The 15952-nt window shown below is 40.0% G+C and overlaps 1 protein-coding gene across 1 annotated transcript in view; it reads right to left on the reverse strand.

The window, feature by feature from the left end:
* The window catches only part of LOC135212783 (uncharacterized), a 160388-nt gene that overhangs the window by 86321 nt on the left and 58115 nt on the right, over window positions 1–15952 (reverse strand). Inside the window, exons 2-3 of the mRNA XM_064246559.1 lie at window positions 15006–15192; window positions 3761–3862 (exon numbers count right to left, since the gene is read on the reverse strand). Coding sequence (XP_064102629.1) covers window positions 3761–3862; window positions 15006–15186 — 283 coding nt within the window. The 5' untranslated portion in view covers window positions 15187–15192. The remainder of the gene's footprint in view (window positions 1–3760; window positions 3863–15005; window positions 15193–15952) is intronic.

Genomic DNA, 15952 nt, shown 5'->3' on the forward strand with positions numbered 1-15952 from the left:
GTTGCATCAGAAATACAAACCATCAACTAATGTATATGAGTATTGTTCAGCACTAGCTGGAACATTTCTTTTAACTTGGTAACAAGTTGTTTACTGGTGATCATTGGGTGAGTGGGAAATTACCCCTCTCTCCTCTTCTGTCACCTGCCACTATTTCTTTGTCCTTCGTCATGTGACGACTTACTGCTGCACTTTTCGTGACTGCTAAGTAGAATTTGTGCGTTTTTTTTTTTGTCTGTTTCCGCCATATAGTGCTTGTTATTAGCTATATCCCCATTGTTTTCATATTAATCTCCCTTCTATTTTCAGCTGTGTTGCTGTTGGGGTGTGATTAGTAGCAGAGATAAACTTCAAGTGTTAGCCTGTTTATTCCCCTTCAGTGGCAAAGTTCTCACAGCTTTTTCTCAAGGTACATCACATTCCAGGGAGGCCAGGGAGGATTCAGCAGAGGTTGGGGAATATAAACCTGCTCTTATGATTTATCTGCAAGGTCTACTGTAGCTGCGACCCTGTGTCTGAATATTGATGCAACTCTCACAACATTGCCTGCTGTTGTTGCAACTATTAGGGCTCAACGTTGTTCAGTCTCTAACAGAGGTCTTCCTTCCCGGGACCCTAGCCTGAGAAGACAACGGGGTATTTTTCCCCACCATTTGCCTTGTCAGGAGCACAGAGGTGGGAGCCAGTACTACCATCTCACTCAGTATGTGCATATTTTTTGGAGTGCGGGCATTATCATCCAATTCCCCTTAGGGAGAGATCTCTTCTGAGTTCTTCTGACTGTGTCTCTTTGGAGATACGCTGAACGGATCGTGTCCAGTGGCACTCACCTAAAAACCACTCTTAGGTGCGTGGTGGACTTCAGATCATGAGCGTGCCAGCAGTGGGTTTGGTTGAGCATGTACTTAATGTACAGACTAATGTGCAAGAAGTTCTTCCGGGAAATACACAAGGTTTTGGCAGTCCAGCCTATTTATTAGGTACATGTTCAACTGAATTGTGTGCATGCCAAAGGTGGGTAGGTTCATTACATATGTCGTTCAAGAAACACTAGGTCTTACATTGTGCAGCAGTGCATACACACGCTCCCATCCACTTGTAGAATGTCAGAAATGCATGAGGAAACAAAGGGTACTCAATTTTTAGGTTTGGCGAGAGCACAGAGACCTCCAACCCTCAATTTTCATACATGGGCATTGGCCCTTCATCAATACCTCCATGGGCTGGGATGATCTGCTAGTTTTCTCTCATGTTGGTGTGTTCATAAATCACAAGCTTTATCATGAAAAGACAAACAGGACATTTTCTGTGGTATTACACTCGTGAGAGATGTCCTAGTTCAATGACTAGGAGTCGCATGCTAGTGCAAAAAATTTTTTACAGCAGTAAATTTGGTTTTGACTGTTCAGACAGAAGTCTGTAGATTTGTTATTACGATTTTGTGATGCGTTTGCCCAAGATTGTTATTGTGAGAACTCTACTGTCTCCATAATAGTTTCATTAATCGGCATTATTTACACTCATACACATCTACAATGAGTGCAAGGCTCTTGATTTATCAGCTTCTTTGTGGGAGATCCATCAATTTTCCTTACGGAATCTGTTTGTTTCTGGAGGCCTTTGACCTCCTTTCAGAACCCTTTCAGCTGTGTTAGTGCAGAAAGTGCTTGACTCCTTGTAAGACTTATGATCTTGAGGAAGCAAACAGCTGGGTTTTTTAGAACCATATGTATAGATTTTCTGCAGAGACTGCTTGGCTCCTTGTAAGACTAATGATTTTGAAGTAAACACAGCTGTCCTTTTACTGAGAACCACTTATATAGAGTTTCTCAGGAGGCAAAGCCGTTGTTCTGACTGCTGTTGTTGCATTTGCTTGAAGTCTTTTGGATCAGGTTAGCAATCTAATCTGTGGATTGGGGAGTTCCTCATCATCCAACAGTCAAGCAAACGATTTCCCTGCAACAATAGAAGATACCTTAGTGGCTTCAATCATGGTTCCCTTAAAAACAGCAACAGAAATTTGCCCTCACCCTAAGGGGGAGTGGTACTCTATCAGGGGAAAGAAGAAAGGACAGACATTTCCATATTCCTCCCGTCAAGATTTCATCATCCCTCTTTTCCTTGAGGAAGAGAAAGAAGAGACTACCCTCAGGATCATGTTGAGGTGGGGCTACACGTAACTCCTTTCAAGGGTAACACAAAGTCAGCAGTGGAAAAGTGAAGTTTCAGTCTTCAGTTTTTCTAATACACTCAACCAATATTTTATTAATCCTTAATGGAGCAAAGTTATCTTCAGCCAAACCTTCAAGTGCAGCTGGACCTTTAGATTGTGGGGTTGAAAGGGTGATCCTCTGAAGCATTTTTCAAGTGTCTGTCTCTTCAAAGTGAAGATGGTGACTGGGACTGGAGACTGGTGTTCGAATGGTCACCTTTAATGGGTGTGTATTGCAGAAATGTTTATATGGAAATTGCAGAAGTTTGTATTAGTCCACCATAAGGATCAATGTCATACTTGATATAACCAAGGAATGATTACTTCTAAGTACTCTTCCATCAAAACTCTGGTATGTATCTCATTTCCCAGGGGGGCTGTCGACATTCAAAGTTTGGCTTCAAACTGATGATAACTCCACTTGGATGGTTGGTCACTCCTATTTTTTGACCAATTTAGGAAAAACTGATAGAGGCTAGATCTCACTCCCAAGTAGCAGACAAATACCTGGGTATGTCTGAAAGCTTGGTTAACTCAGAGAGGTATAACACTTTGGCTCAGTCACATTTAACACCAACAGAACCCTCTACTTCCTCTAACAAATTCTTTGATTATAAACTTTTAATCTCTGTCAACAACTTATCTTTTCAACCACCTTCCACATGAACCCCCCCCCCCCCCCCCAATATCAGTTCTGTAATCTGTCCATGTATGTCACATGTAACTTTTCCCCTTCACTTTCTAACTTAACACATATTTTATAGCATTACATTATTCACGCACCCTCTCCCTTGTCTTCCCCATTTTAATCCTGAAATCTCCTGCCTCACCATTTTAATAAAAAAACTATAGTACACCTTCCCTGGTACAGTAATTTTATTCCCATACAATTCAAACAGCCTCCTCTATCATCTTTTCCCTTAAACAAAGGAACAATTTTTCCTGTCGCACATTTCCTCACAAAGTCTCCCACATCTAGCCACTTATGCACCTCAGTCAGTCACTCAGCCACTTTCATCACCTTTTCCTCTGCATTTCGCTCGTCATTCCCTGAGTGCCCAGCCCCTTCATGATTTCCTCCACATCCACAACAGTCACCAATATGACCCTTCATTTTTTTCATCATGCATCTCTGCATCTCTCCAATCTAACACATTCAGTGCATTTTCAAAATACTCACTCAGTCCAATGTGGACTATATGGAGTAGTCTCCTCGCAAAGTATCTCTGTTCTTAGATCCAAAACCTCATAAATACATTCAGTATTTTATTATTCACAGTTTTACCTAAAATTTTCATGATATGTTGAATTATTCTACAACTAATTTTTCTGAAAGTTTGACCTGATGCCCTGGCCAGAAAGTATAGGCTTCCGTGCTGAGAGAACTGCGAATTGGAAAATATTTTTCTTTCAGAATTGCTTCCTTATAATGATTATGATCTGAGAATTTCTGTGGAACGCAAAAGAACACCTTTCAGTTTATTCTCCCAAGGGAGGCTTCTATACGTCATCTGGCTTCCAGCAAATGATATCTCGACATTTACTAACCTGCATCGCATTTGAGCCTGAATTTATACTGAGCATCTCTGAATCTGGAGAATCTTTCGTTGAGGCTCATGTAAAAAGAAACTTTCCTGATTCCAGGCGGTCCTGCAATGGAGAGGAGAGGGTAATAATCAGGAATTGAACCGTTACATCCAAATATAATATACAATGAGTTAGTAAATATATCGAAAAAAGCACACACAAACAAACAAACATGTATATATATAAAATATATATATATATATATATATATATATATATATATAAACATCTTTTATATATATATATATGTGTATGTATGTTATGTTATGTAATGTATGGTAGTATGTATGTATGTATGTAAATGGAACTGGTATGTTAATAGTTAAAATTATGTCGGTAACGTTTTGGGAAATTTTAAAACAGTGAATTCCTGAGGATGTTAGAACGAGGCAAAGTCATAACATTACCAAGGCGCACCAGCGAGATGGGGCGCGCAAGTTGACCTGGTTGGTTGGAGGTCTCATGACTGTGACGTCAGAAAAATGCAGTTGCAAGTGTATGTTAGAGCGCCAAACAGGGCTTGCGCATGAAACTTGCGGATTGCACGTACAACAAAATCGTGAGTAAACTACCGTGCGTACTTTTGTACGTCCATTAGGGCCCATGGATGCCTAATATAATCCCACGGGTGGTGAAATATGGGGCAACTAGACTACAGACTTTTGTGGTGGTGTGGTGGTCACCAGAGACTTTTGAAAGCCGAGGAGGCACTAGAAGATCTTTGACAAGGTGAAGAATATTTAAAAGAAACAGTGACATTGGTTTTTAGATACTCTGAAAGGAGAAGTGCGATGCGACACTTAATATTATTAGAGAACTTTCATATGTTCTAATAATTGTGGTTTCTTTTACAGGTGTTTTTTTTGACAGTGAGGATAGTATGTAGCCATTTTATTCAATATCCTCATGCAGAGAAGTAATGGTGTTTCTTGGTTTTGAGATTTTAAATTAACTTTCTTTCATTTTCGTGTTAGCTCTTTTGGGGAAATAAAGATTCAATTTTTATAACTCAAGAGTTTGAATTAGCCTAGATTTAGTGACTGGTTTTACCTACGGAAAAGTCAGGTTGCTGGGAATGTCAAAGGTAGGTCACGTTACTATTTAGGATTTATCTCCTTTAATTAAACAGGGTCCATTTCACCCTGTAACATATATATAAATATATGATAAAACTGGAAACATCATGGAAAATGTCAGAGACAACCAGACCTGGCCATTGGAACCAACAGTTTGTATTGTCTGTCCCTTCCTCATTTGTACCAGATCAATTTTTACAAATTTTTCCTCAACATTTGAACTTCTTGCATATTTTTCCTATTCTGGTCACAGCAATTCAGTTAAGAAATTAGTTTTCATAGCCAAGCTTTTATGGGCATTACATATTATATGTAGCCCTGAATACATTGATGATGAAATATATATGTCTAGGCATAAAGGCGATAAATATGAACATCCTGACTCTATTAGACAATGCATTACAAGCAACCAAGAAGAAATTTATTATAAAAAGGAAACTTATAAAAGTCCTGCTTGTATTGCCATAGCATAATAATCTTAAGGATATTCCCCATCTACTTAGGAATTTATTTTATCAAATGTTGCATTTTATAGGTGTGTATACTTAATGCCATATCAATCAAACTTGAAATACATTGGAAAAGAGAACTGAACAGCATAGAAGATGTGTGAGAAACGTAGAGGTGGACAGTGGAATATTTGTACAAGCTAGTGAAAGCAATCACACAATCAACTGGAAAGGAGTAAAAAAGATAGTTTATTTGAATAATGCATTGAAAAGGAATATCGTTGAGTCTAGTTTTATAAAAGAAAGTTATTCTAAGAACATGAATATCCGTCAAGGCTTGCATAAAATAAATTTGATCCATTAATTTCAAAAGAAATATGCAAGAAGTTCAAATTTTAAGGAAGGTAGCAGAAAGACAGGAAAAAAAGTTGTAAAAGTTGGCATGTCATTAATGAGTGTGGGAGGATTCCACCTACTAAACACCTGTCAGGTGCAAATATAGCAATCTTTAAAAGTAACTTGTATTTTCCATAACAATTCAAACTTGAAATTTTTTACATTAGGATAAACTTGCAAATGAGAGCAGGAATTACCATTAAAAGCTTACTGACAAGCTTTTTGGCCATCAAGGATAGTGGGGAAGCTCTGTCCACCTGGAGGTCTGCAATCCACTTTGTCAAATACAAATTACTTTTAAAATTTGCTATTTGTTCCTTCACAAATACAGACCTTGGATCTTTACCTTAGGAGACTTATGCAACCTGGGATGCCCTTTCCTGTTCCAAGAAAGAGCAGAGAAAGGGACCCCACACCTCTGGCAGGCTGTACACTTCGAATGTGCAGTAGCCAGACTTCTGTACCATCAAGAAATGAGTTTTTTGTGCAATTACTTGATAAGATGGACATGGAAAATGTCAGAGACAACCAACAGTTTGTATTGTCTGTCCCTTCCTCCACTTGTCAAGAGGAAGGGGGACATGCATCCTTAAACTAAAATATATCAGTCAAGGACTTGCTCTTCTATTGTGTAATTTACTTGCACAGCTAGTGTACTTGGCCAGCACTCCAGCTCTCTGTCTGAAGTAAGAGAAGAAAAGAGAAAGATGGGTACCAGTCACTCACATAATCTCTCTCTCCCTCGCTCACCAAAATACCTTAGACAAGGTGCTACCTGTCCTTTTAGGGGATCTGGGCTAGCTAAGTAATTTGTTGAGCAGCCACCACAGTACCCAAGGAAAATGTGCCCAAAGACTTGTGGGCAACTTCCTGCAGGTAAAAGAAGGTGAACGTGGTACGATTTGACCAGACCACCAAACATAACACTTCTTGAGCTCTCATCCTACTTGGTCGTCTTATGGAGCCAGAAATAAACCGAGTTCTTGGATACCTCTTTCTTGGCCCTGCCAGTACTAATAAAGAGTCATTGACTCTCGGTCCTGAGGTGTGAAGTGCTCTGCAATGCACAGTAGAGTCTCGTCTGGATCTTACCAACAAAGTCCTCTAGGGAGAGGATTGAGAAGGCTTGAACCTGACATCTAGAACCAACGAATTCTGAGTCTTCATTACAAAGTTTGGGACAAATTCAAGCAAAACAAATCCCCAACCCCTTGATTGTTTAACATCAAAGAAAAGTTCATGAAGCATTCCTATTCTTTTTGCTGATACCAGGGTAAGGATGAAAACAGTGTCAAGGGTCAGATCCCTGTCTGACGACTCTCTGAGAGGCTTGTACAGGTGATGAGTAAGGTGTCTCAGAATTAGAGTCACATCCCATGAGGAGGAGAGATCTGATCCTTCAAGTCTCAATACTTGCCTAAGGCAGACTTGTAGCCTTTAATGACTGAGATGGAAAGGAGCTTCTCTTAGTGAAGGCAAATGGAAAGCTTACTACCTGCTGAAGATTTGCTCTCGTGCCACCAGAGTTAGCCTGAGATTCAGGGTCATCAGCACTGTTGATGCTTTCCGAATCAGGCAAAACAAAGGAAAAGCACATGCATTGAGGTTGCCTGAAGGGTGTTGAAATGCATCTTCCATGGCAGCCCAAGAATTGCAAACTATTAAGCAGAATTACCAGCAACTTTATATTGTATCTGGTGACAAACAAGTCTATAATTAGAGTCCCCCAAACCTTGAAAAGCTTTTCGACTACAAAGGTGTGCACGAACCACTCAGTCCCTATTACCTTTGTCACATGGCTGAGCTTGTCTGCCACTTCACAGTATGGTCACTCATAGACACCACAGAAAGTCCCATCGCTCAATCCCAGAACTACTACAATTCAAGGAATGCTGCTTTCAACTCCAGGATGTTAATGTGAAGATGCCAGTCAACTTGATTCCACACACCTGACACAACAACTCCTCCAGGTGTGCACCCCACCCCTATTGAGATGCATCCAGCAACAGAAGTATCTCTTGTAGGGGAGTGCCAAGCACCACCCCTGTCATGCGATTCTATCATTCAACCACCAAGCAAGGTCCTCTCTCACTCTCTAAGAGAATGCAGCTGGAAAGAAGGTGGGATTTGCTGAGGGGGACTAGAACCCTTTGAGCCTCCACTGGAGAGAGCGCAAGTGAGGGCATCCATGAGGAACCAGCTTCTCCAAGGATAATGGGTGATCTAGGACAACTTGCCAAATCCAAGCAGGTTGTTCCTGACAAGACAGGAATGTCTGCACAACCAAGAGCCATGGAAAACTCTCGCTGCTTCCATGTCTATCAGCATACCCAGATACTTTACCCTCTGCTTGTGAGAGAGCCAGATTCTCATAAATTATCATGATCCTGGCATTGCAACAAATGTAGTGACTGTGAATGGGAGCTCTCCTGGGCAGGGCAATCAGCAAGATGCCTCAAAAGACTTATCCCATGCACATGGGCGCGAGGTGAGACTATTGTGAACACGTGTGAACACCTTAGAAGCAGTCAAAATCCCAACATAAAGTGCTCTGTGGAGGAGTACTTGGAAGTACACATCTTTCAGGTCTATTAAAAACATAAAACCACCCACTCTGTGAAATCTAATATGGAGCAAACCATATCCATCTTGAACTGGGTCTGACACATGAAGCAGTTAAAATGAGAGAGGTCTATAACCAATCTCCAACTTCCTGTCACTTTCTTCACTAGAAACAGGAAGCTGTAAAAACCTAGAGACCAACTACTCAAGACTTCCACTGTGCCCTTCTGCAACATTTAATTCACCTCTCCCTGAAGGGTGAGATACTTCTGCAAACTGGGAATATAAGTATGAAAGCAGACCAGATCACTATCAAGGTCTTTAGTTCTTGTTGTTGCCATGCTGGCCATTGACAAGGAGCAGAGGAAGTCAGAACTTCCTATGCCCTGAAGTTGAAGGTGGCAGTGCCTCATGAAGATCAAGAGGTCATATGGGGCACTGTCTGATGGACAAAAATGTCATTGTTGTCAGCATGCATCCTATCCACCACGGTCTCTACCCACTCTGAGGAAAGAGACGGGGTAGACCCAGAACTGGTCTGTTTTCTACTAGAAGTACTGATTGTGTTTCCTAGTAAATTGAGGTAAACTGTATCCCTCCACATCAGGACCAAGTTGAACCACAGGTTTGACATCTGGTGGGCTAGGTAGGAAATTGCCCTACCTCCAGACAGCAGCAGTCTCCTAAAGGAACCATCCTCATCAGGGGCACAAACCTCTGATGAGGAAGACATACAGGCTACAGCAAAGGACCATTTTAGGTCTAGCCAAGAGACTACCTTAAGAGCAACCATGGCCATGAATTCTAACACCATTGCTTCTGAGAGAAAGAGGAAGAATCTCAGATTGAAGGCCATCTAGTGAGACACCACGTGTGTCAGGTACAGGTCTTCCTGCAAGGTTGGTATCAAACTTGAATCCTTGGAGGTGGAGAAGCAATCTGTGGAAAGTCACATTCCTTTCTTACAGTCATTACCCTGCTTGATCAGCCAAATGAGCTGCCAAAACTGCCTCTGTAACTCATGAGTATTGGAATCCTGAGGCAGATTATCCTTGCGCCCTTCCAGGTTTTTGGATATCCATAGTTACTCCTTCTACTAGGAGGGAACCTCCTCAGAGCCCCCTGGGGATCATTCAACCACTTTGGCACATCTGTCCAATTCTAAGACTGGAATGGAAATGCAAATGGTCCCTGTTATGATCCATGGGCTTGTTTGACCTCTCCCTCTCAGAGAAATCCATAGAGGTGGAGAGTACAGGTGAAAAGTCTCTGGCACCTTCACTTAACCTTGAGAAGACTTGGACCCTCTCCAGGGAACTAGGACATGGGTGATGACCAACCTGCGGTGGTGACGTCCTCATGGGTCAGGGAGAGTGCTCCTACTCACAGAAAATTGGGCGGGCTGTCCCTCGAGCATGCCACAGCCTTCCAAGGGACCAAAGCCTCTATCAACAAGGAAGGTGTAGTTGGTGTACCACCAGATTAGGGAAACACACATTCCTGGGACTCCTGGACCACCTGTGTTTCAAAACGATAGGGGATTGAGAGAGCAGCTGCACGCTGCTTCCTCACCTTCTCTCACTGGGCCATGCTGTCAGAAGGCAGCAGATCTACACTCGTGGCCAGACTGGTTAGCATTGGTCCCCAGCCCAGTACAAATACCCCTAGGTCCAGGAGATGTAGGAGTAACAGTTGCATCCTTGCAAGAGGCAATGGGCTGTACCTCCACAGGGGTGGACCAGCCACAAGAAATCGTACAGGACTTCCCATGGGGGGATGAAGCAACCTTCTTCCTTTTCTGCTTATCAGCAGAAGAATCCAATGGGTAGGAGGCAGAAGAACCTGATGAGGACAAAGATAAAGGAGACGATAACAACAAAACATCCTTTGTATTTCCTCATCTTCTTCTACAGGCTTTTTAATATCAAAGCAGTGATGAATGAATGAAGGAGGACTGATCCTAACTTCCCATGACACACAGAAGAAATGTGAGAAATCTTAGGAGCAGTCATGTCAGTCACAGAGGTCGTAGTCACAGAGTCACAGGAGGCATCAAAGCAGACATGTGATCCAATATAGTCTTCACACTAGGCTCCCCTGATATCCCCAAGGATGGCCATAGCACCCTAAATTTCTCAACATCCTCTGGTCCTGCAAAAACAGTTGGGTTGGCAGTGAGATATTCCTTACACTGATCCCCACCAAATGATCCATGTAAGAAAAGGAAGGTGAGATGGCTCCCTTTGTAGTTGAAACAGTGGATGCAAGTTTGGCAGGCGAAGGGAAGGTGCCGAAGATCTCCTTTGGTATCACCAATGGAATATACCCTTTTAATAACACAGGTTAGTTCCTCCTAGCCTTCTTCCTCTCAACTGTAAATTTTACCCACTGTTCTGATGGCCACTTCCAGCATTCAGGACATGGATCCTCTTGATTGCAGAAATGTTTTCTGGAATGCGTGCCTAAGGTATGCAAGTTGATGTCAATATTGAAAAGGAATTGCTTTCAAGGTATGTCAGTCCCTTGACTGCCTGATAGCAATAGGCTTCCTTAGTGCAGAGGAAGAAGATGGCTTATCTCATTTATGAGTTTGATCCATTCTTAAGCAACAAATTAGTCACACCAAGGAGAAGAAAATAAAACCAGAATTCTCAAAACCACAGGGCATGACATAATTAACAATGAAGGCAGGAGCAGAGCCAAAGAAAATACATCTGCATCCAACAGTGGTTGAAAGTAGAGAGCAGACCTACAGGTGGGTGTGTTTCCTCATACCCATTGATTGTTAACAACTTTATCAATAAGCTTTCAATGATCATTCCAGTTAGTGTATGCAAGCTTAACCTAATAAAAAGAAAGAACAAAAGTTTGTATTTGTTTAGGAACAAACTTGGTAGGAAAACTTAAATCCTTTTGTGTTAAATTCCTAGGACTGGTCCCATTAAAAAATGAGCTATCCACTGTGGGACATTTGGATATGTCTCTGAACTTAAGAATAAATCAGTTCCTCATCTGATGTAGGTTCAATCTTTTCATCAAAGCTATCTACATCTACAATGGCGTCCAGGACGTCGTGTAGAAGCCAGAAAAAATGCAACAGTCTGTGCTAGTTATCAAGGGGGATCTCATTACCATTCACCCATGGGGAATTTTTCAATTTCTGTATCCATTCTCTCACTACGTTAAAAAACTGAGAACTATGCTCAACCACAGTCTTCTACCTTTTCTAATCTTGTAGAGACCTCTCAGGCCTCTCACCATATCCATGTGTTCCTTTGTTCCATAGGCTGTCATCAGAAATGCTTGTAGCTTGGTCAATGACCAGCATTTTGTGTACTGCAAACTATGGCATCACTTTTAATTCCCTTGACATCTAAAAAAATGATTAACTCCTTCAATAAAAAATCTACACTGGCTGGGAAAGAATGCCACCAACAATACCCTGAAAAGGGCGAACCCCCACTGCAACCTTAGTGACTTTGTGCAATAAAGTGTAATCCTTATTGTCTCCTTCCACCATTTTGTCTCTCTTAGAGAAACCCTTAATATCCAGGATTAGACCTGACCTTAATATACATCAATAATATTTCCCAAGTTTCCCTCACAAATCATCAACAACAAAAAATTTACAAATCCCCAACACAAATATGTTTGGTCATTAAAACAAACCTCTAAACTATCCCTTTAATCGTGCAAAGAAAATGAAGTACAGAAGTGCGAAAATTATTAACACAGTGATGAAAAAGAAAAGAAACACTGACACTTACGTCTTCATAAGAGAGAAATGGTATGAGACACCCAAACACGCTTAGGCTGTCTGTTCACTGCATTAGCGCATAGCTAATCACACATGTGCCCCCCATTTCTATAAACTCGCAACAATCCTCTTGTATGCACCATCGATCACCTCAAATATCTCGTTTCTAACCCTTGGAAATTATGGTAACCACACCGTATTTATAACACATGTCATATTAACACACTCTTTGGAACACCACTGCCTCAGAAGGCTGAGTTCCTGATGAACCGATTTTGCTGACTAAAGCCCAGACATAACTCATCAGCAATAGGGTGACAGTTGCCATAAGTCTTAAGTAAAATCCCTTTTTCTAACATCTATATGATTTCCTAACTCATATGCACCCCCAGTCCCCAGAAACGTAATCCATAGGCTTGATTGCCTTTCCCAACTACCACCAATCTCTTACTAAGGCCCTGTCCACACGGTCGAGCTTTGCTCTGCAAACTTTGCTCAGTGTGACGTCAGAAACAGAGAAACGGCGAGCAAAGCTTCGTATAGGGCTTTCCTAATGTTTATCGAAGTATCGAGACTGCCTGCAGCAGTGCTGTTCACTGACAGAAATATTTTTGCTAAACGGATAAAGACATCACCTACGGATAAGTTTCCGTAAAGCTCAATTTTATGTAAAACCTTCACAAATAAATAAATTAAGGAAAATAAACAAGAGTTTCCCGTTATTTTACCTTTCATAATGAATACGTCAGGTAAATATGACTTATGGGAACTTTGAAAACCAAATATATTAACATCCATCATTGTAATGCTACGGAAATCTGTCAGTCTAGTCCATTATGGAGACAGCTTACTGACATTTCACCAATCAGGTGACAAGATTCCTTAAGGTTCTTTAAAACTTATCAATCATATTTTATACTATTTTTGTTATAAGTAAAAAATATACTCATAGTTGTTTTGTCTAGAATCCATGCATAAGTCCATCAATAAATAACTCGGCTAAGATTATTTACATACACATACATTAAATATATATATATATATATATATATATATATATATATATATATATATATATATATTATACATAGACTCTGCATATAAATAATTACTTGTAATTAAGGGTAATCTTATAAACTGACCGCAAATGCAAATCAACCAGTGTACTGAAATATAATTTATATCTTAATGGACCACAATCTCAAAGGGTTCAGGAGAGAGGGCTCTCTAATTACCAAGATAAATCTTGGTTGACAAGAGTGGTCGATAAGTATAAGCTGATAATTAAGGCATGCAGGTGTGTCCTAAGCAACATATGTTTTTATAGAAGCTGGCTTGCATAAAGTCTTGATATCTTGTAAATAAATATCTTTGTCAGTTATTATTCACTTGTAAATACCTTTTTATAAATATGTTTTCTGTATGTTTCATATTCATTTAGTGCATTTCCTTAAAATATTCTTATAAACTTCGTTGAAGATTAATGTCTTTAGGTTATTTGTTGCTACGTTTCTTTTGATTTAACTGTATAGGTCCTACTAAACCGGATTTGTTCTACTTGTTTATTTAATATATATCTTTGTACAAAGATGTGTGTGCGCCTCAGTATAATGTAATTAACTAAAATAAACACTTATCCCTTTAAACAACCATTTTCACTTAACGTGAATAGTAGAAAATAGCAGAAAAATGACGTCAGAGGACAGCAGAGTCACTGCCAGGCTCTCACTATCCAACTAGCGTCGTTCGGACAGCAGCATAAATGCGTACGACAGGCTTAGCCCTCAAAAAGGCAATGTTCTAATTAAAATGAAAAAATCATCAACTGGTAACTTTACCTAACTTGGCATCCGCCATGGACTGGCAACTCTGCATCTAAATCAGGTTATCAAATCTAAGGCTAAAACTAAACTCAAAGATATAAAAAGAAAGTCTTTATTTCTCCAAAAGAACTTACATGAAAACCAAGGAAAATGAATTTAAAAATTCCAAAACCATGAAACACAATTACTCCTCTAATGGTCATATTGATAAAAAAACAAGTCACACACTATGCCCAAACAAAATTGTCATTTAAGGAATTCATTTTCTGTGGTTACAAACCAAATCCATCTGTAAAAGAAACCACAAATATCAGAAATAAAATTAATAAAATTAAGTGCAGATCCTGCACTTTAGCTCCTTTCAAAGTATCGGTAAGATTTCACAGGTTTTTCAAAGTTCCATTTTTTCACTATTTACCTTTTTGATGGATCTTCTAGCGTTTCCTTCTGCTGTCTAATATATTCCATTTCTCACTCACTGTCTGAATTTATTACGTCTCACACACCCTGGTGGACGTACAAATGTATGCACGCTAGTTTTCTCAATGTTCTGGAACTTTCCACAAACACACCCTACTATATGACGCACACAAAAAAACACACACGACTGCATTCTTCAGACGTCAAAATCATATGACTTTGGACCATCCAGGTCAACCTTCGCACCTGCGCTCTCGCCGATGAGACTTGATAATGTTTTGCTTACATACGCTTTGTCTCATTCCACCACCCAAAGCATTCGCCAATGTTTAGAAGCTTTTCCATAATGCTCGCGACTATGCTGTTACACTTTCCAATCTGCTGGCATAAAGTTTGTTTGCACCCTAATTTTAATTATTATTATTTCCAGTGCCTTTAATACACACACACACATATTATATATATATATATATATATATATATATATATATAATATATGTGTGTGTGTGTGTGTATGTATATGTATATATAAGGCCTATATATGTATAGAAATATATATCGGCACATGAAAATGAATACCGAGTGATATATTGCATATATGAATAAGAGTGCATGAATAATACCATTTCCATACATATTTCTGCATGTGAAATTGTTTCCATGTCTGGAAGGAAAGTTTGACTCTTTTGAAATACCACAGGAGCAGAAGGAACTGTCACCTACCTTGCAGAGACACATGCAGCTTATCCCGTCGAACTTGCAACATTGGTTCATTGAGTGTCCATGATGCTCGAGCCTCTCTTTCCAGCCACCTCCTTGGAGACCTTTCTCTGACCTTAGAAGACACAACTTCTGAAGAGATGACCAACGTCACTGCCAAGGCAAAGATTGTCCACTTCATCATGCTCTGCTGAAACACAATTAGATTTCTGAATGTTTAATTTGGTTATCTACACGATTTGATCGTACAACATTATTATTATTATTATTATCATCATTATTATTATACTTATGAGATTTCTTTGCGTGTGATTCCGAATGCAGGGGTACACAGGAATGAGTATGAACTGCAGTGTTGAATCTCAGTACGATTAGATTTCTATGAAAATGCTGTCACATGACATGCTGCGTTTGTTTCTGTTACCTATTTTTATTCATTTTCATTCATTTACTTTAATTAATTTATCTTTATTTCTTGTACGTGGATACATTTCCCAAAATATGGTAGAGTGGCTTTTAGAAGATAAATTTGTAGATGAACCTTTCAGGACTTGCTGATTGAAATCAGAAAAGAAACACAGACTAACTTCCTCCTTTCAGTGGATGATATGGTGTTCGCTGGCCACACTCAGGACATGTGAGGAGCAATCTCAAATGGAACTGATTCATATGAAGAATCCTGGATAATCACATGTAAGGCTTAGAACCAGTTGTGTATACCAGTTGTGTGTGTGTGTATGTGTGTGTGTATAATTCCTGGAGGCTCAGAGCACCTGCAGAAGAAAATGGCCAGCAGCAGTGTTTATGGAAGAGAAAGCTGTGAGTCGCAGAGATCTTTCTTAGAGGTAGTGGGAGAATCGTAGAGTGCCTACTGTTTTATGGATTTAAATGAAAATTTTATGATTTAGATGCAATACACACACACACACACACACACACACACACATATA

Source organism: Macrobrachium nipponense, chromosome 41 (assembly GCF_015104395.2).
Source record: "Macrobrachium nipponense isolate FS-2020 chromosome 41, ASM1510439v2, whole genome shotgun sequence".
NCBI classification, from domain to species: domain Eukaryota; kingdom Metazoa; phylum Arthropoda; class Malacostraca; order Decapoda; family Palaemonidae; genus Macrobrachium; species Macrobrachium nipponense.